Genomic DNA, 24,420 nt, shown 5'->3' with positions numbered 1-24,420 from the left:
TCTTAGGCATTAGGTTTGAATAAAAGATTGCTTATGAAAAATATAACAATAATAAAAATATAAAAATATATAAAATAAAAATAGTATAATAAAAAAATAATATAAAATTTTTTGTTCACTAAAATAACATAGAATTATAAACAATTTGTCTAATTATAAATGAAAAACATAAAAACTTAGAACAAAAAATGTAAAGTATAAAAAAAATAATAATAAGAAATAAGAATAGAAAATATGATAATAAAAAATATAATAAAATAAAATTAATAATTAATTAATAATAACTAAAAAATATAGATAATTGCATTAGCATAGCATATATATATTGCATCATACATATCATTGCATATAAATATTTCTGTTTTCGAGTTTAAGCCCTGATGATAAGATCTTTCGAGGATCTTGCGAATGCGGGTATTCCTGGGAAAGTTCCTTAGGTGAAAATGTGTTCCCAGGTCCCACCAGTATGATGGGAGGACTCGAGAAACATCTTTAATGAAAGGTTTTTGCCCGAATTAGGTTCACTATGCACGAAAACATTATTTTTAAAGAAAAATGTACGATAACTCCGATGATGGGAATTATTCGTTAAATCTGCGAAGGCGAATTTCTCGGATAATTTCCTAGGTAAGAGAATACCTCGAGTCCCACCAGTATGATGGGCGGATTCGAGAAAATATCCTCAATAAAAAGTTATTCGTCCGACATTTTCTTCACACCATGCATCTTGCCTCGCATTTGTATTCCATTTTAAGTCAAATAGGAGATAAAAATAAGTGAATAATAACTAAGAAAATATAGTTAATTTAAAAATTAAAAGCCTAATAGGATAATCTAAGAATGGTACCGTTCATGGAACGAGCAACTTGGGGGTGCTAATCCTTCCCCGGGTGTAACCGTACTCCAGAGCCTAGATCTAGAAAATCGTAGACCAGTTTAAGGTTCTTTTCGGTGGGCTTAAAATTAATTTAAGTTTTCATCGATTATAATCGAGTCAATAGGTGGCCAATCGCACCTAGTAAAAAAGATCGGTGGCGACTCCTAGTTTAATTTCTTTTAGTGAGTTTTCACATACGCGTCTGGCGGTCGGGTTCCCGGACCCGCACGTTACGACACTCATGACTTCATTTTTCTCATTTCGTTTCCAAACAAAGACCCTATTGTATCCAACAAGTTTTACATTGTTAGAGATTCGAGCTACAAGCCCGAAAAGCTTTCGTTTAACTAGGGAAGCCAATTTAGCCTGGATTGCTTTTTCCTACTTATGCCAATCTTGCCTTTGACATCATTCGTTAATAGATCGCGATTCATAATCATCATTTATAATCTCATGAGCAATTGAGAGTGCTAAAGCATCATCAATGATTATCTCATTCTGATCTCTAATCTCATTACACTATGTAATGGAAATCTCAATGTTCCTAGGGTCAATGGTCTTTTCATGGGTTCATGCCTCTTCAAGGGCAATAAGCTCTCTTGGAGCAAGCTCAACACCAGACTCTTCTAGAATGGATTCGCGATTCCTCCTTCTTTGTTTTTGAGGGACAGTGTTTTTTGATTTTGATCCATTTTAGCCTGTTCTTCATGAACAACAATCCTAGCTAGAACATTCATAGCTAGAATATGAGACTATGTGACCTTGGATGCATCATTAAATTCGTTAGAAAGTTTATTGGTAATAACTTGTAAATGGATTTTACATTGCACCTCATTTTTACATTCAGGAGTTCTTGGGTCTAAATGGGATAGATATTTCTCATTCCAAGAGAAAATCTCAACTGGTTTATATTTCTCGACTATGGAAGCTTTAGGTATCCCAATCAATAGAAACATTGTTTCATCGAAATGATAATCCGCGAATTTGGTGGTAAAAAGATCACTCGTCATTGGTTCTAAGAACCTAATAATGGATGGTGAATCAAACCCAACGTAAATGCCCAAACGGCATTGGGGACCCATTTTAGTTCTTTTTGGTAGTACTACAGGCACCTACATAGCACAACCAAAGGTGCATAAATGTGAAATGTCTAGTTCATAGCCTAGAACCAACTGCATGGGAGACTGCAGGAGACTAACAGTGGGGCGCAATCTAATTAGTGTCGCTGCATGCAAAACAACATGAGTTCACACTGAATAGTTGAGCTTTGTCCTCAATGATAGAGTATGAGAGATAATTTGGATGCGTTTAATCGAGGATTCTGCCAATTTGTTTTGAGTATGAACATGTGGAACTGGGTGCTTAACCTCGATTCTTAGTAAAGCATAATAAGCATCAAAGCTCTATGATGTAAATTTACCAAGATTATCCATCTTTATGCTCTTGATTGGATAATCAAGGAAATGTGCCCAAAGCTTTATAATCTGTGCTAGTAAATGTACAAAGGCGACGTTACGTGAAGATAATAGGCAAACATGGGACCATATGCAAGATGCGCCCATTAATACCATGAAATATCATAACGGCCCACTTGCCAGTTGTATTTGTCTACAAATATCACCCTGGATTCTTTGCAAGAATTAAGGGGATTCAAGATTCATCTTTGTCATAAAAGGTTTAGTAATGAGCTTTCCTTGTGAACAAGTTTCACAGGTATAATCTTTGGACAACAAAACCTTTGTATCTTTTAAAAGGTGTCCTCTAGTATTTTGGATTATCCTACGCATCATTGTAGGTCTTGGGTGACCCAGGCGATCATGCCAAAGTTTAAACTCATCAGGATTTACCAGTTTCCAAGACATGGTAGTGTATGATTCAACAGCTCTAATAGTAACACAACACATATAGTTGAAGCTTCCAAGTTCTCATGGATGGTCTTCTAGCTCGTCTTATAAGAAGTGATGCAAAGACATTCCTTATTTTGCTCATAAATTGTCTCAAGATGGTACCCATTATGGCATACATATTTGAAGCTAAGTAGATTCCTCTTCGATCTACTACTTAGCAATGCATCTTTGATATGCAAGGTGGTGCCATTTGGCAGAACAATTGTGGCATTTTCGGAGCCATCAATAATTCCAACGGGACCTGATATTGTATAGACATTTTCCCTACTCAATGTCACATTTGATAAAAAGTGCTTGCCACAAAGTATGGTATGTGTCGTTGCACTATCAAGCAAACAGACATCTCTCTTTTTCTCGGTGATTCCAATTTGCACTTGTGTTGACAACTTCAGGTGTCAACTACTGGGATTCTCGAAGACCCACTACCGTTTCAAAAGACGAAAGGAGGCTCAAGGTTCATTGTCGTCTTCAAGTCGATTGGATGGTATACAAAATTAAAATCTAAATGATTAAAGAATTAAAAAAAATGTTACCTTTCTTAGTTAGTTAGAGCCTTGTGTTGATAACGTATTATGAAATATAACTTTGAAAGAGAATATTAGATAGAAGTAGTAAGAATGTAAGAAGATCTTCTATTTCATTTCTTGTTTCAGTATATTAACCATAAACTATAACGCCTTTATTTATAGGCACACATAGATGGAGAGGAAATGAATTTATATAAATAAAGGGGATGAACTTAATGGATAGGAATGTACATACACTAAATGAAATCATGAGATAAGGATGTACCAACATAAATATGTACATTGGATATTATAAAATACAATGGATATTCACATATATTCACAACAGCTTACTTAATAATATATGAGGCACAAACCATCAAATATAAAAAATAAGCTCTCCAACGTAAGACAAATAAAAAGTATGCATGAATTGACATGTTATCAAAATTTACCTGTGGGCAAAAAATTTAACACAGAGTGATTCATAACTTTTATGATGAAACTAAAATATATTAATATTTTCTAATACTTATGGGCTAATTAAGAAAAAATAATAATTTCAATTTCTTCATGATTAACCATGAAAATATAATAATTTTCCTGTGGGGTAAAAATAATTATACTAACATGTTTAACAAGAAAATTGATGTCATTTAAACTTGATGTGATCAAAATAAAATATTGTAAAATTTACTGAATGTATATCTTATCATAATTAAGAGGCTATGGACAATCTCAATTATTCACATATATACTATTACATGATATCACAATAATAATCAAGACATACATAAAATAAGTATACCATAAATTAAATATTAAGTAATTTATTATACAGAAAATGTCTTAATCAAAAGTTAAATGAATATAATTTGGACTAATTAAACTCCTTCCATGACCAAAATAGTCAAACTAATTAGATCTAGAGATGACAATTAGATCCAAAATTAGTGTGTTTTAAATGAGTTTATCTTTTCTAAATTTATTGGCCCAAAATGTTAGACACATTATATTCCATTCAACTTAACAGCCAATAAGTCCAAACAAATCACATAAATAGAATAAGTCCAAAATATGTTCATTCTATATACCAAGAGAACAAAAACCACAGCCCAATTTGTCATAAAATTATAAAAGCCAAATTAATAATGAAGGCCCAACAATTTAATCAAACAAACTCAAAAATCTTTTAATACATAGAGCCTAAATAATCTAAATAGTTCAAGCATAGGATAGGTGTCACAGGCCGCACGAGATTCAACTAAAGTTCGGCACATGACAATAGGTACACTAATTTGATTAAATATCAGTATAATGCTTCAAGCATATAAAGAAAAATCTATTTGTTTTAACAAACCAAATACTCACGGACATATATCGTAAAGGATCCAAACAATTTTGAAATTCCACAAAAGTATATATCAAAATGCATATGGTTCATTATTCTCTAAATAATTTCTAAAATAATATTTTTAGAAATATACAAAAATTACAAATACACAATTTCAAAATCATACATCAAAATTTCTATGCAGAGATTATTCTAACTCTGGTACCACATGTTAAACATTCCCAAACATATATATATATATATATACACACCTATAGAAATAATAGAACATAACAAAACATAAATAAATAAATATTTCAAAATATCAACTAGCTTAAGCAATAGTAGTGTACTTTTGTTTGGTAGCAAAAAAGATTTGATAACCAATATTTGACGTTTTATAAGAGTAAAATTTTCCACCACCACTAACACCTTTTATATGTTTTACCCAATAGATTATCCATTGAAATGACATGAATTGTAAAAAAGTTAGAAAGAAAAACCATAACAATTGACTATAACCTGCAAGTATAACTAAAAGCCATCTAGAGTTTTAGACAACAATAATCATGAAAGATAAACCTGCAAAATATCATCCAATTAAGATCATGACACTAACCTTCCCCCATAGCAAATAGCAAATAATCAAATTTTTTCTTTTATGAATTCTTCTAACCCAAATAACACTTCACAAGGATGGTAATAGGGTCTTTTTAAAAATTGCTCTAAGTTGGGGAACCGTAAGTTTTCTTTTATGAGCAAAACTGCTTCCATCAAAGAGATCACTAATCCTTCAAAATTTGGAAACTTCAAATAATGGATAGTTATCACAATCCCATTAAAACTATATTAACCATCCTATTAATTGTGGAATCCAAAGGTGAGGTCGACTTAAATAGATGGGATATCTATAATTTGAATTTTAAAATTCCAACATAGCAATAATATGAAAATATTTTTATTGTTGTTGGACTATTGCACTGGACAAGTATCATGTAGTTGTTAATTTTTGGTGAAATGTCAAAAATTAAAATGGAGACTTTTTTTATTTCAACAAAATTTTCAAACAATTTCATTGGATTTTCGACAAAATATTTTGGATTTCTTGATGGAATCAATCGGATTTTTTGATGTGATTTCGACTAAATTTTTTGCCTTTAACGATGAAATTTTTGTTGAAAATTTTTAATTACTGATAACTTCCAATTGGAAATTTTGATGGAATTTTCTCCAAATTTGACAGGTTTGCCGACATAAAAGTTTTAGACTAAAATCTCCAAAGAAATTTTAAAGTTTTTGACGGATGAGAGCATACCAATAAAAGTAAAGTCGACGGAATTTGAAGGTCACATTTTTTATATTTTCTCATATATATAGATGCATGTGTTAAATCTCAATTAGATTTTACATAAACATTTGCATTCATACTTACAATTTCCATAACAATCCAAATGCAAATATTACTTTCCCAAATTTATATTTCTAGACATAAGGTAATAAATTTTCATTTATTAATGACGCTCTCACGTAGTAGTTCTATGTAGAGGTTTGTTGGCCAGAAGTTAATTTCTCCCTTTTCATTGTACCGAAAACTATAAGTCTTGTTTACCATTGAATACGGCACTAGCTGCCTAACATTTGGTAAGTACGTAGTTTAATGCAGTTCACTTTTATCATTTGCTTCAATTAATGCATGGGACTAGTTTGCATTTGCCCCGTTTATAAATATCCAATGGCAATTGCTACAAGGTCAATACATTGATGTTATATTTTTGATAAGGTGAGTTGAGATGAAGTTCAATCTGTTTGTTGCTAAAGAATTAAGCACATGACATGCTTCATTAATCGCTACGACCAAATTAAAGTGATGGGCGAAAAAGGGGAGAGAACTAATTTTATTAAGATTCACGCTGAAACGGTATACATGTAAACTGCAGCTTTAGGTAGCCTAATGTAGTTAGGCGTCATCAATTTATTTTAAGTAGAGACACCCTCGTCTATAGAGGGTTACATGGTTCAATCAGTCATCAGTTTTCAAAGTAAAAGTTCCCATCCTGGCTGGATCATAGAGTAAGACAGTTCTATTATTCAGCGGTTGAGTTGGCCTTGAATTGTTCCTGTTTTCCTGAAAAGAAAAAAAAAAACAAAAACAGAAAAAGAGTAGAAATCAACAAAGCAAATTCATCATTTTTCTTAAACATGTAATAAACAATGCGTAGCATTTTGCTTAAGATTTGCAAAGGAAACTAAATTGCTTCTGGTCGGATATGTTGAAGGTGATTTTTCTGAACAAAATTGTGAATTGTTTACGGCATCCCTGGGAAGGAGGAGGTCTTGAAATTTAAACAGATTCAGGTCTCATTTATGACTGAGTTGACGAGTAATTGATCTCAGTGTAGAGACACTTACCGGAGGAAGGACGTTCCTTAATGCTTCAACTTGCGAGCGGGAAACCGTCTTTATCTTTATAATTAAGATCCACAATAAGTTAGCAAAATTCCAGCAAGTGAATTTAGGAAAAGGCTAGAATCAATGGTTGAGAGGCAATAAAGACCTGTGGGAAGACTGTCCAAAGAACGCCCTCTGAGCAGGGAGGAGTTGTAAGTGAACCATTGTATCGATAATACTTTCTGCCGGGAAGTCCGATGGATTCTGGATCAATAGGCCCCAACGGTACTCTCTCTACGTTCTCAAGAGTTATTATGAAGGGACGCAGCTGTCAGGCAACAAAAACAAAAGGAATAAGAAAAACCAACCCACGAAACTATAATATGAAACTTAATTAAATATACAGCAGGTAATATATTCTATATGTAAACAAGAAAACTGAATAAAACAAGATGCTGCATATGTACCCTAGCAATGAAGGGATCAGGCGAGCCAAGTTGGTAAAGAATAGCAACAACCGCAGTCAGATTTTGAGCACTTTGATGAACTAGGTGAAGCTCCAAGGCAAACCTGTTAGAAAAATATATATATATGTATATATGTAAATATTGCTTAGACTTTAGCTTTCAGTACAAATCAATTGAATTTTTTGAATAACAAAAATCTCAGAGAAGAAGAATTGGAAAATATTTATCACCTAGTTCTATTGAATGTGTGCTCTGAGGGTGAATGCCAATGACAGTTAACCACGTAATAAACAGTCCCATTAATGGTAATGTTTCCAGCATTCCCTCTCCATACAACCTGACGAAATTATTGGTTAATTAAGAGAAAATTAGCAACTACAGCAAGATCAAAATCAATCGCACACTAGCTATAAACTAGATTTTTTGTGTTAGTTACACAATAATTCAGTTAGCATTCATTTCTCACCCTGAGAAGGAATATCAAACAAATTAACTATTACAATGTAAATTATAACAAAATATAATACTAGATCAATATATAGTAACTAACAAAATATGTAATTTATACTATTATATAAAGTTAATTCTTGAATTTGGTATCATAAGTTAGGTGATTCGTTAACTAGTTGAAGTATAAATTAAATTTACCAAGTATATAATCTAGTAATTTAATATATATATATATATATATATATATATATATATATATTCATTAGTAAAAAATTCTCTAAAACAACACATTTTTTGCTGCCAATTTTCCTTTAGTAGAGTGTAAGAAAGACATGGAGAAAAGGGGTAGAAGATGGCTCTCGAAAGCATGTGTCAAAGTGGATTATGCATGATCCTATCCAAAGGTACATGAAGAGGTGGGTGACAAGCCCAATAGTTATGAAGATATCAAAATCATAATTTGATCTTGGAATTTTCAAAGGACAAATGCTCATATCAACTCGGCGAATTATAACCTTTTACTGGTTAGTTCCAACTTGGCAAACTTGAATCTATAAAGAAGATGGTAAAGGAAGAGAGTCAGGAGTTCACCGCAACGTCTTCCACCCTATTCTCCAAAACAGCAGGAGCTGATGTGTAGTTCCTTTGCAAATCTCCCAATTGAGGACGAGGCTGTACAGTTCCAATATCTATGGGGGATTGCATCCGTCCATCGCTGCAATTTCTCCATTCTGGTTTGAGTAAACCCCACCGCGACGGTCCCCTCCCTGATGCTTCGTCGTAATTGAATTCATGCCCTGTCCCACCCCAACCCCCAACAGGAAGGCAGATTCTTAGTATAAATGCCTAACATATGGCTAAAAGTTGCCATAACATATCTTAAACATGCCCAACAAAATAAAATATTTCAAAGTCGTATATTTTTTAATATATGATTTGGCAGTTAATATTAAATGCCAAAGAGACCAAAAATAAAAAAAAACAAAAATTAAAACGTTTTCATAGTTTTGATTTCGTAACTATATATTCAAACAGAAAATATCCAAATTTGAATTAAAATTGAGTTTGTTGGCAAAATTGAACACGTTTGAAGTATAATGAAAAAAAATTGACATTGAAGGAATAATATTATAATGTTAAGTTTGATCTATGAGCCAAAAGAGAATTATTAATGCTCCCGATGCATGAGAGTCTTGGTAGTTTGGTTTCTCGTCTGTCATCAGATCATTTTGTGGGTTGTCCTGCCCCCCATTTGGTAGCATGATATTACTTCTCACATTTTCCGGAGCTGCTTTCTACCATAGCGTGGTTGGTCTTGTGCTCTGATGTTTATATGTTTTATGTGAGTAATGTTTTAGGGGTAGTGTAGACTGTAACGGATTGAGAAATTTTTTTAAATGGTGTTATAATTAAAATAATAATAATAATTAAAAAATAAATATATTAAAATTCATAAATTAAAAGTTTGACTATTAAATTAAAGAAAAATTCAGTTAAATTAAAGAAATTGTAAATTCATTAGGATCATTAGTAGAATTTTGTTATTGTTCTCTAAGATTTGAGTTCTATGAGATAATATCTTTTCATGACTTATTTATCTAAAATTAAAAATCTTGTTAAAAATTGCTATTCATTAGCATAAATTAAAATATTAAAATTAAATAAATTATGATCGTACATAGCAAATTATCAAATTCAACTATTAACAATAGGACAATTTTCTATTCATTGATCAAAACTAAATATAAGCATCCACAAATAATATAAAGTTAAATACAAAACTCAAATAATTAATATCTACAAAATAAATAAAAAAAATACTCATAATTTTAAGATTTTATTTGACATGTAATATTACTTTTCTATTAGTTAGATTATAATTATCAACCCAAACTATCAAATTAATCAAAAAAATATTTAAATATGACGTATTTAAAAAATTAATTTAGATTAAAAATTACAAATTAATTTAAACTTAATTTTGTTATTTTGAGAAAGTGAAAAACACAATCAAAGACCAAAAAAAAGGAAACAACATTGCCGGTGTCAAGAGTAAGACTGGAATTTTTGAAGAGCAGAATATTTTAAGTTTTGACTTTTTTAATAAAATTTTAAATTATAGAAGAAATTTTTTTTATCTTTTCATGTAATATTTAAATAATACTATATAAATTATTTTTTGATAATATTTAAATATTATTGCTATGTAAATTTTTTTAATAAAATTTACTTTTTACCCGCTTCCTACAAAATTATAAAAAAAAATAAATTTATTAATATTATTAAAACTCAAAATAAATGATATAATAAATAAATATTTTTTAAAATTGACCATAAACGTGGGTCCGCGCTCGTGGGTTTGTATCCGGTGATAAGACAGTAAGTCTCATCCCCTCTTTTGTGCCATTAAAGCTGTTCAATAAAAAAAATTATTCTATTATCACTCTGTTTGTTTTAGTTTCAAAGTTCCAGCACTCAATTAAGAATATATATATATATATATTAACGAGAAACGAAGGAAAGCAAGAGCGATCCAATATAATGGGCTTCTAATGACAAAAGAGTTGTTACACTTAATATTAATGGATCAATAAATGGTTACCCCAGGTGTCACCCCAGTGATAACAGCTTGAATCGAAGAACAATCCTCTCAAAAAAGTATGAGAAAAAAAAAGAAAGGAAAAATAAAAAACAAGATATCAAGGAAAAGAAAGAAAGAAAAAAGGGCATATTTCAAGCGTAACTAGTTAAGAAATGTGATGGAAATGATGATCTTCCAGTTATACAATTATGGCTGTAGACAATAATTAAAGTTTATAAGTGCAATCCCAAAATCAATGTTATTTGAAAGAACAAAAAAAAAAATAGAAAGAAAGCATGAGAGAATGTATATGTATACCCTCCTCAGATTGGGAGCAAGCTGAGACTGAGAGAACGAGACAAGAGAGAAGGAAAAAGGAAAAGGCCGGTTTCCAGTAGCTGTTGTTGCAGTTCTTCATGATTGCTTTGCTTCCTCTGTGTCGTGAATTGCTGAGTTGGGGCTTAATTATCAGCGGTATTTATAAAGAGGCAAGGCGGCGGTATTACGCTACTGATAGACCAGGGTACGCTATATATTGGAACACGGACGATATTTGTTTCAGAACTACTTGTTCCTTCTACAACTTGAAGATGTTAAAACCGAACCTCAATTTACCTTTTCATTAGGTGGGCATGGGAGTTGAGAGGGACGGGACCTAGGCGGCTGTGAGGGTATGTTATGGAAGGTAGGAGGGGTAAAGTGTCCTTATGTGAACAGGACTGATCTTAGCAAAGTCATTATGTGAATTGAATCTCTAGGATTCAAGAGCTAGGAATAAAAGGAATGAAAAAGAAAAAAAAAAGAAGAAAGAAAGATACTAAAAGAATAAAAAAAATCAGTTCCTCCATTGGGTGGCATCCCCTTCAACATTATGTTTTTTTTTTTTAAATGTTGTTGGGCTGTTGTTAGTAGTTTCTTTAAGTGCACTAAATGCAGAATTTTTATTTATAATTTAATAATAATTATTGCCATCTAATAAAAAAGTTAAGGAACTATCGCAAGAAAATTATAGATGAAAATTGTACCAAAAAAAATAATTCAAGTGTCTCGCCTTCAAAAGGATTCATGTTTCTTTTTTTTTAGGGCTTTTTGTTTTCTAAAAATTATTGCTAAATAATTCTGATGCTCAACTAAGTAGCAACCCTTACTTTTATAGATATACTAATCGACTTGGATCTATTAGACCTAATCATAATCCAACAAGACTTATATATAAAATCCAAAAGAAAAATATGCCTAGGATCCTTTGGGATCTCTCTCTACTGCTATGGGTCCAAGTTGTTGTCAACTCATGACTCATATTGTACTTGGAATTTTATTTAATCTAATATTATTATTTAGTTTCTTAAATTAATTAAGAAATCTTATTTACCCATTATAATTGCAATAATGTCCATTAACACATTGCAAATGATCTTTGCAAAGAAAAGAATTATGGTTAAATACCCAAACAAGCCCCCAAACTATATAAAAAAAGTCAATTTAGCTCTCATCCTTTTATTGCGTTCAAATAAGCCCAATGACTTTTATTTTGAGTCAAATAAGCTCCTCTCACTAATTGTTGATTAACTTCCATTAGTTAACAGTACAGTCAGTAATTTTTGATGCTACATTATCTGCCACATGACATGTTGACGTTTCCTCTCGATGATGTCAATGCCATGTGGTAGATGACGTGATATTAAAAATTATTGACTTGGAGTTTGGTTTTTTCCTTTCCAAATGTCCAAAAATTAGTGATTAGTGATCTGAAATAAAAAATTTTAAAAAAAATTGTTTCAAACTCTTAACTAATTACTATTTTCTTAATTAAAGCCATTTTTCCTAACAAAAAAAAACCTAATCCAACTTTTTCAGTTTGATTGAAGCAAATGTTGGTGTAGAGAAATTCAAAAATACCCAAAAACGATTTTGAGAAAATGAAACATAAAGGTAGGCCATACAATGTTTATAATATTGAAACTAGCAAAGATATACAATGTTGTTCCACAATAAAAGAAAGTCAAATCTTTTTCTTCTCTTTCTTAGAATTTGTAAAGGAAATTTGATATTCTTCTCTTCCCAAGAATCTATAAAAGAAGTCAAATCCTTCTTTTCTCTTCCCTAGAATTTGTAAAGGAAATCTGATGCTTTTCCTTTCCCTAAAATCTGTAAGGAAAATCTGATGGTGTTGAATTTTATTTACTAACAATAATAAATTCTCTTCCCACACATCTCACAGATTTAGAAAATTCAAGACTACCCAAACAAACAATTTTTAGAAGAGAAATAGGAATTTGTAGATAAAGATCGGATATTCTAACTATAAGGTGTGTTGGATTTAGGGAATGTTGAAGAAAGTGAAGATTTCTTTTGTTAAGAAGGATGGCTTCAATTAGGAAGATGATAATCAACTAAGAAACGATGGTAATCAGTTTAAAACAATTAGTTTTCTTTTTATTTTTTGTTTCAAATCCCTAACCAATAATTTTTGGATATTTGGATGAATAAAAAGGAAAAAAATCCAATTCCTAGTTAATAATTTTTGATGCTATGTCATCTATCACGTGACATTAACATCATCAAGATAACATATCAACATGCCACATGGAAAATGACGTGGTGTTGACTAACTTCAGTGACAGACTTATATGAAGCTCTTTAATTGGATCATGTTCAATGTATGTACCTCAAACACTACACTTACTTGTTTGCTTTAAGGTCACTACTCCAATGCTAGAGTTAAACATTCTATCCTTTTTGATAGAGGTATAACAAGTGTAGGCTTTAAATAGTTTGTCGCATTTAGCCTAGAACAATTTTAGCGAATAAGGAACTAAAGAACTATAACTCCTTACTTAATAGTTCATCAACTATTAGCATAGTTTTTCTACAATGTAACCAAATAATTTATGGTCATATCATATATGTCGTAAATAAATAAAATATCCATTAAAATATAACATATATGAAATCAATAATTAATGTAGCAATTTCTTTATCTAATAAATAAATAATAAAATTGGTTTTTAACAACATATGTCCAACAATCTCCTATTTTCACTTAAAATCAATCATACACATATTTTATACCCATTGATTCTAGGTGCTTCTTAAACACCTTTTGTGACAAAGATTTAGTCAATGGATTTGATATATTTTCAATTGAAGCAATCTTTGCTATTGAAACAACTCCTCTATGTATAATATCACGAATCAAGTGGAATCTGCACTTTATATGTTTTGTTTTCTGGTGAACTCTTGGTTCCACAACATATACTACTGCTCCATTATTTCGCAATAAAAAGTTATGGGAGAATTTATAGAGGGAACAATTCCACACTCTTGTATGAATTTTTGAATCCATACAGCTTCTTTTGTAGCTTCACTGGTAGCGATATACTCTATTTCAGTGGTGTAATCTATAGTAGTATCTTGCTTGCAACTTTTCCATGTTATTGCTCCCTTACCCAAAATGAAAACAAATCCAGATGTTGATTTTCTATCATCCACATCTGGTTGAAAATTTGAATCTGTATAGCCTGTTGTTACTAAATCTTGTCCACCAAACACTAAATAATAGTGCTTAGTTCGATTTAGATATTTCAACATATATATTTCACTATTGTCCAATGTTTAAGACCTAAATTAGATTGGTATCTACTCACAACACCGACTACATAACAGATATTCGGCCTAGTATATAACATGGAATACATGAGACTTCTTAATTCTGATGCATAATGATAGTTTCTCATCTTCTTTCTTTCCTCTTGGGATTTAAGAGAAATTCTCTTAGAGAGATTAATTCTATGCCTAAAGGGTAAAAACCCTTTCTAGGAATTATGCATGCTAAACTTGGTCAATATCTTGTCAATGTAATTTGCCTGGAACAACCCCAATAATCTTTTTTCTTCAGTCTCTAAACAATTTGATTCCAAGTATATAAGACATTTCACTAAGGTCTTTTATAGAAAAGTGCGTAGATAACCAAATTTTTGTTGATGACATTCAGCTACATCATTCCCAATAAGTAGTATATCATCAATATAGAGAACCAAGAATGTGATTGTACTCCCACTAACGATCTTGTACACACATAGTTCATCCCAATTTTGTGAGAAACCAAATGATTTGATTGCCTCATCAAAACGGACGTTTCAACTTCGAGATGCTTGCTTCAGGCTATAAATTGATTTTGTTAATTTGCAAACTTTTGTTTTTTGACCTTTAGATATAAAACCTTCAGGCTAGTCCATATAAATTTCTTCTTGAAGATATCCATTCAAGAAAGTGATTTTAACATCCATTTTTCAAATTTCATAATCATATCGTGCTGCAATTGGCAACAGAATCCTTATGGACTTTAGCATGGCTAAAGGCAAAAAAGTTTCCTTATAATCAATTCCAACCTTTTGAGTATAACCTTTTGCCATTAGCCCTGCTTTATAAATCTCTACCTTTCCATTGGCTCCTAATTTTCTTTTGTAAACCTATTTACAACCGATTGGCTTAACACCTTTCGGTTTATCCATTAGAGTCCATACCCCATTACTACATTGAGTCCATTTTTGATTCTGTGGCCTTTTGCCATTGAGCAGCATCTCTATCATTCATAGCCTTTTCATAGGTAAAAATATCATGATCTGGTCTACCCGGTTCCATTTGATAAATTTCATTAAACAAAGTATACTTAATCAGAGGTTTACATATTTTTTTACTACGTCAAGGTTCTTGCAATTGTACAGGTTCAATGGGAGTCACAATACATTTTTCATTATTTTCATTTACCATATTAATTGGTTGAGGAACTTACTCTTCAAGAGCTATTTTGGTTCTACTATCTTTCAAGCTATAATCATTTTCTAGGAATGTAGCATTCCTGCTTACAAAAGCCATTTATTCATTAGGCTTATAGAAGTAGTAACCAAAACTCATTTTGGGGTATCCAACAAATAATTCACCTATAAGTTCTTAAGTCTAGCTTATTTAGATTAGTTTTTCTTACATATGCAAGACAACCCCATATCTTTAAATGTTTTAGGCTAGGAACTTTTCTTATCCATAATTCATATGGAATAGAGGTGTTGAGAGAAAAAAATGATGAAGAGATAAGTAATGGGTGGGAATTTGAGCAAGAACAAAAAAATTAGACTGGGTAGAAAAGTGGAAGAAGAGCGAGAAAATAGTAATTTAAGGAGGAGTAGAAGAGAAAGGAATACAGTGTGAGACCTTGTCAAGCTCGATTAAAAAACAAGTTTTTTTTGCCCCATTTGGTTAATATTGATCAATGTTAGAGTTATTTGAGGTTGAAAAGTAGAAATAATTTGATTTCGGTACATTTCGGAGTATAGGGGTCAAATCGTAATTTTTTCGCTCTGAGGGCAAATTGATAAATTTTTTACCCCAGCACTTGTCAAGGCCAAGGGATTTTATTCATTCTGTAAATGGATAAACATGAGAAATGTGTGGTGGAGAGAGATTGCTTAATGGCTAAGTATGACACATGGACCAATGGGATGGTGACATGTGTCAAAATCTCATCCATTCATTATTTTCTCTATAAAAGGCATAAAAATCAGCCCATTTCTCCCATAGTGATCAGCCAAACCAGAAGAGAAGAGAAACCAAGGAAGAATAAGCCTTAGGTGGGAAAAATCAAAGAGAAAATGTTGGAATTCAAGGAAACAAGCTAAGTAAGTTCAAATTTATTTAATTCTCCTTGATACCTAGCTTACCCCTGCTTTTGTTCTTGATTTCCATGGTTGAATATTGAGTTATCATGATGAATTCAATTCTGAAAAATGGGTATGGAAGAGGAATTGTTGTTGGAATAATTTGATTTTAGACTCTGTCAGTGTTTAGGGATAGTTAAGCATGGTTATGAACAAAAACACAAAAGAAATATTCAATTTCTCTAGGGTTCCTTGTTGGTCAAACCATGAGGGCTGAATATCAATGGGGGATTGTTTTTATTTCAAGGAAAATGGCTTGGAAAATGATGAATTAAGGTGAAACGATTATGTAGAAAAATTTTTGGTGCTAGTGCACCAAATGACCGAATTTTTCTATAAGGAACTGTGAGGGTTCTAATGCTGAATTTGGCTTTATTTAAATGGTATGTGGTAAATTAAGATATTAGAGGAGAAATGGATTAATTTGGAGTGAAATTGGACGCATTGGCCAATTGATCGGATGAAAAATCGACTTAGGCCACTACTGGGTCTAGATGGCTACCCGTGCATTTTTCATTTCATATCATATATATATCAAGCCTGAAATAGCTTATGACTGTTAGACACAATTTAATTGGAATATGTGTCATGGATTATGGCTAGGTGGTGAGCCATTGGATACGGGTAAAGGACCGTACTCGCGGACTGAAAATAGGAGTATTTCTACTCCTAATACAGGTAAGTGGATTTGCGTTTCAAACTTGTTTTGGGGAATATGAAAGATTCTATCCAACTTGTCTTAGAAAATGTACCTTGGGAGCAAGCTTTTAGTAAAATGATTTTATATTGTGAAAATGTGTTATACAATGGTTTATGTGTAATCACAATATGATAAAATGCATGATATGCATTGGATGCTTCTTTACATGTTGATTTGAACCCGGCTACGTGCGAGTAGGAGTGCACATAAGCCGTTGCTGACCCGGCTATGTGTGAGTGAGAGTGCACATAAGCCGTTGCTGACCCGGCTATGTGTGAGTGGGAGTGCACATAAGCCGTTGTTGCCTCCGTAGCGAAAGGGGGGATGCTCCGTGATCTCCCACCCCTCCGCCCAGGAGCTTGAAAGATAAGGGAAGGGATTGCTCTATTGCTTCGTGATTCGGAGTGAAGTGCACCTCTTGCCGAGTGAAGGGGGAAGGATGCTTATGTGAGGCCCTGTCAAGCTCGATTAAAAAATGGTATTGTACCGAGTGGTACAACTAAGTTAAATCGAGCCTTGAACTAGTTCAAATAGAAATTCTAAGAGGAATTTGAAAATTTTAAAACCAATAGAATGGCTTAAAACAGTGATTCGGAGTTCAAGGTCCAGTTTAGAGTCCATCAGAAAAATTGATCAATGTTAGTGTTATTTGAGGTTGAAAAGTAGAAATAATTTGATTCCGATACATTTCGGAGTATAGGGGCAAAATCGTAATTTTTTCGCCCCGGGGGTAAATCGGTAAATTTTTCACCCCAGCACTTGTCAAGGCCATGGGATTTTATTCATCCTCTAAATGGATAAACATGAAAAATGTGTGGTGGAGAGAGATTGCTTAATGGCTAAGTATGACACATGGACCAATGAAATGGTGACATGTATCAAAATCTCATCCATTCATTATTTTCTTTATAAAAGGCATAAAAATCAGTCCATTTCTCCCATAGTGATCAGCCAAACCATAAGAGAAGAGAAACCAAGGAAGAACAAGCCCTAGGTGGGAAAAATCAAAGAGAAAGTGTTGGAATTCAAGGAAACAAGCTAGGGAAGTTCAAATTTATTTAATTCTCCTTGATACCTAGCTTACCCATGCTTTTGTTCTTGATTTCCATGGTTGAATATTGAGTTATCATGATGAATTCAATTCTGAAAAATGGGTATGGAAGAGGAATTGTTGTTGGAATAATTTGATTTTAGACTATGTTAGTGTTTAGGGATAATTAAGCATGGTTATGAACAAAAACACAAAAGAAATATTCACTTTCTCTAGGGTTCTTTGTTAGTCGAACCATGAGGGCTGAATATCAATGGGGGATTGTTTTTATTTCAAGGAAAATGGCTTGGAAAATGATGAATTAAGGTGAAACGGTTATGTAGAAAAATTTTCGGTGCCAGTGCACCAAATGACCGAATTTTTCTATAAGGAACTGTGAAGGTTCTAATGTTGAATTTGGCTTTATTTAAATGGTATGTGGTTAATTAAGGTATTAGAGGAGAAATGGATTAATTTGGAGTGAAATTGGACGCATTGGCCAATTGATTTGATGAAAAATCGACTTAGGCCAGTACCAGATCTAGATGGCAACCCGTGCATTTTTCATTTCATATCATATATTTATCAAGCCTGAAATAGCTTTTGACTGTTAGACACAATTTAATTGGAATATGTGTCATGGATTATGGCTAGGTGGTGAGCCATTGGATACGGGTAAAGGACTGTACCCGCAGACTAAAAATATGAGTATTTTTACTCCTAATACAGGTGAGTGGACTGGCATTTCAAACTTGTTTTGGAAAATATGAAAGATTCTATCCAACTTGTCTTAGAAAATGTACCTTGGGAACAAGCTTTTAGTAAAATAATTTTATATTGTGAAAATGTGCTATACAATGGTTTATGTGTTATCACAATATGATAAAATGCATGATATGGATTGGATGCTTCATTACATGTTGATTTGAACCCGGCTATGTGCGAGTAGGAGTGCACATAAGCCGTTGCTGACCCGGCTATGTGTGAGTGGGAGTGCACATAAGCCGTTGTTGCCTCCGTAGCGAAGGGGGGGTTACTCCGTGATCTCTCACCCCTCCGCCCAAGAGCTTGGAAGATGAGGGAAGGGACTGCTCCGTTGCTTTGTGATCCGGAGTGAAGTGCACCTCTTACCGAGTGAAGGGGGGATGCTTATGTGAGACTCTGCCAAGCTCGATTAAAAGACGATATTGTACCGACTGGTACAACTAAGTTAAATCGAGCCTTGAACTAGTTCAAATAGAAATTCTAAGAGGAATTTGAAAATTTTAAAACCAACAGAATGGCTTAGAACAGTGATTCGGAGTTCAAGGTCCAGTTTGGAGTCCATCAGAAAATTTGATCAATGTTAGTGTTATTTGAGGTTGAAAAGTAGAAATAATTTGATTCCGGTACATTTCAGAGTATAGGGGCAAAATTATAATTTTTTCACCTCAATGGGAAATCGGTAAAATTTTCACCCCAACACTTGTCAAGGCCATGGGATTTTATTCATCCTGTAAATGGATAAACATGAGAAATGTGTGGTGGAGAGAGATTGCTTAATGGCTAAGTATAACACATGGACCAATGGAATGGTGACATGTGTCAAAATCTCATCCATTCATTATTTTCTTTATAAAAGGCATAAAAATCAGCCAATTTCTCCCATAGTGATCAGCCAAACCAGAAAAGAAGAGAAACCAAGGAAAAACAAGCCCTAGGTGAGAAAAATCAAAGAGAAAGTGTTGGAATTCAAGGAAACAAGCTAGGTAAGTTCAAATTTCTTTAATTCTCCTTGATACCTAGCTTACCCATGCTTTTCTTCTTGATTTCCATGGTTGAATATTGAGTTATCATGATGAATTCAATTCTGAAAAATGTGTATGGAAGAGGAATTGTTGTTAGAATAATTTGATTTTAGACTATGTTAGTGTTTAGGGATAGTTAAGCATGGTTATGAACAAAAACACAAAAGAAATATTCAATTTCTCTAGGGTTCCTTGTTGGCCGAACCATGAGGGCTGAATATCAATGGGGGATTGTTTTTATTTCAAGGAAAATGGCATGGAAAATGATGAAGTAAGGTGAAATGGTTATGTAGAAAAAAATTCGATGCTAGTACACCAAATGACCAAATTTTTTCTATAAGGAATTGTGAGGGTTCTAATGCTGAATTTGGCTTTATTTAAATGTATGTGGTAAATTAAGGTATTAGAGGAGAAATGAATTAATTTGGAGGTGATTTGGACACAATCGCCGATTAATCGGGTGATCGGTCGAATTTAATCGATACCGTGATTAAGCGGTAATCGGACATATTTTTGCATTTACATATCAAGCATTAGTAGTTTAAATTAATTTATATCAATTTAGGGACAATATAGTAAATTCCTCGACTTTGTTATTTGTCAAGGTGGTGAGACGTCCGGAAAAGGCAAAGGAATTGCGCCTGAGGACTATTAGTCAGAGTTCACCCGAAATCCGGATTTTCGACACCTGTGAGTGGACTGCCTATCAAAATTGTTTTGGGAATATGACTGTTTTGAACAAAGTGTTTGAATGATTTTATGCAATTTTTCATGAAAATGAATGCCTTGGGAACAAGCTTTTGAGAAAAGGTTTATGTTATGAAATGTGGTTATTATGGATTTCTATGTGGCTGCATTATGTTGATATACATATATGCTTGAATATAATGTTGTGTAATTATGTTGACTCGGCTATGTGCGAGTAGGGAGTGCGCATAAGCCGAGGATGACCCGGTTATGTGCGAGTAGGGAGTGCGCATAACCCGGTGATGACCCAGCCATGTGCGAGTAGGGAGTGCGCATGAGCTGGTGATGATGATGATGAGCTGGTGATGATGATGATGGGTTGGTGAGATGATGATGATGGGTATATACGTATATATATATATATATATATATATATATATATATATACATATGTAAATGTGTGTGATATAGCAAATTGATGGACAATGATTTATGGTTGTAATGTACGTAAAATTTGACACATTATACTTTGAGAATTTTCATGAATGTTAGGTTGATTTTATTAGTTTAGCAGGATGGCTTTTGTTGAGTGAGGAAAAATGTTTCTCTTGTTGCTTTGTTTTCACTGCATCGAAATTCATGCTCGCTGTAGCGAAAAACTCTGGGGTTTGGAGGGGTTTTAAATAGGAATGAACTAAATTGCATTGTTTGAAACAAGTGCATCATGATTTTAAATTTTTCCTAATTGTTGCTTGTTCCCTTCCTTGTTCACTCACTGGGTTTATACTCACCATTTTCAAATTCATGTTTTCAGATCACGAGGTAGCCGATAATTAGGACGAGGTGTCCTTGTAGATCTGTGTACATCTTCTGGTAGGTGTCTCGGCATTCGGTAGCTGTATATCCATCCGAGTCACTCCGCTGGAGGTCGAGTATTATTTTGTTATGTATAGATGAACTTAATGTAAATTTTAAAAGAGTAATGCCAGTACGAGTTGGCAATGTATATCACTATTTTGACTCAAAGTCATGAAATAGGACTTAGTGATAATAAATAGAATCATAAGTAAGATAAATAATAGGCTTGCTTGGGTTTAGTGGATTACGTCCATTGGACCCATGCGCCGGTCATGACCCGGAATTTGGGTCGTGACAGTATTGGTATCAGAGCCCTAGGTTTGTCTAGGTCCTAGAACTTCCTTTTTGTTAGTCCAGCGGAGAGTCGGGTCTTTATGTGGGAACTTCAGTTGTAAAGTGTGAACCGCGGCACATTTTACAACCAAATGACCGCATAGATTCCCTATCTTAGAAACCACCTTTTGCTTTAAGTATGATTATAATATGTGTTTAATAACAGGCGTTTGCTTTTGTCTAGGTAAGAATGCCGCCTAAGACACGAGCCGCCTCAAGACGGGCAGGGGAGCAAGATGCTCCCATTGAGATGGCAGATAGACCACGGGCATCCACCCAGAGAGGCCGAGGTAGACGTGGTAGGGTCACTAGGCCGGTGGGGTTGGATACGCCTGTGAGTAGGCAAGAAGAGGGACAGTCCTCAGGTGATGTAGATAGACACCCAGCTAGGGGTATTACTATTGAGGATTTGGCGGCAGGCCTACAGGGAGTTAACCGGGTTGTAGAGATGATGGCGACCCGCATGGAAGATATACAAAGGGTAGTAGAGGGGAGACCTACAGTACAAGAATCCCCTAGCTCCCAAGGACAGGCCGATCACCAACATCATGAGGAGGAGAGGGGACATCTAGATATTTCTCTTCCTGACTTTCTCAAGCTTAAGCCTCCAACATTTTCAGGGTCTGATGCATCGGAGAAACCCCAGGTTTTCTTGGATAAGATGGAGAAAATTTGTAAAGCCTTGGGATGTTCTAGTGTTCGGTCAGTTGAGCTAGCCGCCTTCCAATTAGAGGATGTGGCGCAGGAATGGTATAGCTCTTTATGTAGAGGCAGACCGACTAATGCAACACCGTTGGCCTGGAGTGAGTTCAGTGCAGCCTTCTTAGATCGATTCTTACCACTCAGTGTGCGTAATGCCAGAGCCAGAGAGTTTGAGACTTTGGTACAGACTTCAAGCATGACGGTGTCTGAGTATGACATCAAGTTCACGCAGCTAGCTCGTTATGCGCCCTATCTCGTTTCTACTGAGGAGATGAAGATTCAGAGGTTTGTGGATGGGTTAGTGGAGCCATTATTTAGGGCTGTGGCATCCCGAGATTTCACTACCTATTCTGCAGCAGTGGATCGTGCTCAACGCATCGAGATGAGGACCAGTGAGAGTAGGGCTGCGAGGGATAGAGCAAAAAGGGGCAAGACAGAGGGTTATCAGGGCCGTAGAGATTTCAGCAGTGGTGGTTCATCTTCTAGCCGTCAGGGTCCACAGAGGGACTCACGGTTACCTCAGCAGGGGAGTGACGCACCTGGTGCTAATATTAGGGTGGGACAGAGAACCTTCAGTTCTAGGAGGCAGCAAGATTCTAGACAGAGTAGTCAAGTCATTCGCTCTTGTGATACTTGTGGGAGACGACATAGTGGACGGTGCTTCCTTACTACAAAAACTTGTTACGGGTGCGGTCAACCTGGGCATATTAGGAGGGATTGTCCGATGGCACATCAATCACCAGATTCTGCTCGTGGTTCCACCCAGCCAGCTTCATCTGCTCCGTCAGTTGCTGTCTCATCTGGCCGGGAGGTTAGTGGATCGAGAGGTAGAGGTGCGGGTACTTCCTCTCAAGGCAGACCATCTGGGTCCGGACATCAAAGTTCTATTGGTAGAGGCCAAGCGAGGGTGTTTGCTTTAACACAGCAGGAGGCTCAAACATCCAATGCCGTGGTCTCAGGTATTCTCTCCGTTTGTAATATGAATGCTCGAGTACTATTTGATCCTGGTGCTACCCATTCTTTTATCTCTCCATGTTTTGCATCTCGGTTGGGTAGAGGTCGTGTTAGGAGAGAGGAACAATTAGTGGTGTCTACTCCTTTAAAGGAGATATTTGTGGCCGAGTGGGAATATGAGTCCTGTGTAGTGCGAGTCAAGGACAAAGACACTTCGGTGAATCTAGTGGTGCTAGACACCTTAGACTTTGATGTAATCTTGGGGATGGATTGGTTATCACCCTGCCATGCTAGTGTGGACTGCTATCATAAATTGGTTAGATTTGATTTCCCCGGTGAACCATCATTTAGTATTCAGGGGGATAGGAGTAATGCTCCAACCAATTTGATATCGGTCATATCTGCCAGAAGATTATTACGACAGGGTTGTATAGGTTACTTGGCTGTTGTAAAGGATAGTCAGGCAAAGATTGGAGATGTAACTCAAGTGTCGGTGGTGAAGGAGTTCGTGGATGTATTTCCCGAGGAGCTACCAGGTTTGCCTCCTGAACGGGAGATTGAGTTTTGCATAGATTTGATTCCCGACACTAGACCTATATCCATACCCCCATATAGAATGGCACCTGCAGAGCTTAAAGAGCTTAAGGATCAGTTGGAGGATTTGTTGGATAAAGGTTTCATACGACCTAGTGTATCCCCATGGGGAGCACCAGTGTTATTTGTGAAGAAGAAAGATGGGTCACTTAGGCTGTGCATTGATTATCGACAGCTTAATAAAGTGACGGTGAAGAATAAATATCCTCTCCCAAGGATAGATGATTTATTTGATCAACTACAAGGAGCACAATGTTTTTCTAAGATAGATCTGCGATCTGGGTACCATCAGTTGAGAATCCGGAACGAAGATATACCCAAGACCGCATTTCGAACAAGATATGGGCACTATGAGTTCTTAGTGATGTCATTTGGGCTCACGAATGCTCCTGCAGCCTTTATGGATTTGATGAACCGAGTGTTCAAACCTTATTTGGATAAGTTTGTAGTGGTGTTTATTGATGACATTTTGATATATTCAAAGAGTCGAGAGGAGCATGAGCAGCATCTTAAGATAGTGCTCCAAATTTTGAGAGAACATCGATTGTATGC

General features: G+C 34.5%; 1 protein-coding gene and 1 long non-coding RNA gene across 2 annotated transcripts; one reads left to right on the top strand and one right to left on the bottom strand.

Annotated features, from left to right (window-relative positions):
* Positions 6,489–10,954, bottom strand: LOC18598865 (alpha carbonic anhydrase 4). Its single transcript, XM_007028577.2, has 7 exons — positions 10,828–10,954; positions 8,520–8,725; positions 7,709–7,815; positions 7,479–7,581; positions 7,178–7,339; positions 7,033–7,086; positions 6,489–6,748 (listed from the first exon to the last, which is right to left on the bottom strand). The coding sequence occupies exons 1-7, from the start codon at positions 10,925–10,927 to the stop codon at positions 6,644–6,646; spliced, it is 837 nt and encodes a 278-aa protein (XP_007028639.2). The 5' UTR covers positions 10,928–10,954; the 3' UTR covers positions 6,489–6,643.
* LOC108661867 lies at positions 19,672–20,710 on the top strand. The gene is made up of 3 exons (XR_001927763.1): positions 19,672–19,701; positions 20,346–20,430; positions 20,667–20,710. It is a non-coding gene; the product is annotated as an uncharacterized LOC108661867 (long non-coding RNA).

This window comes from Theobroma cacao, chromosome 5, assembly GCF_000208745.1.
Source record: "Theobroma cacao cultivar B97-61/B2 chromosome 5, Criollo_cocoa_genome_V2, whole genome shotgun sequence".
Lineage (NCBI taxonomy): Eukaryota > Viridiplantae > Streptophyta > Magnoliopsida > Malvales > Malvaceae > Theobroma > Theobroma cacao.
This window is presented reverse-complemented; position numbering and strand designations above follow the sequence as displayed.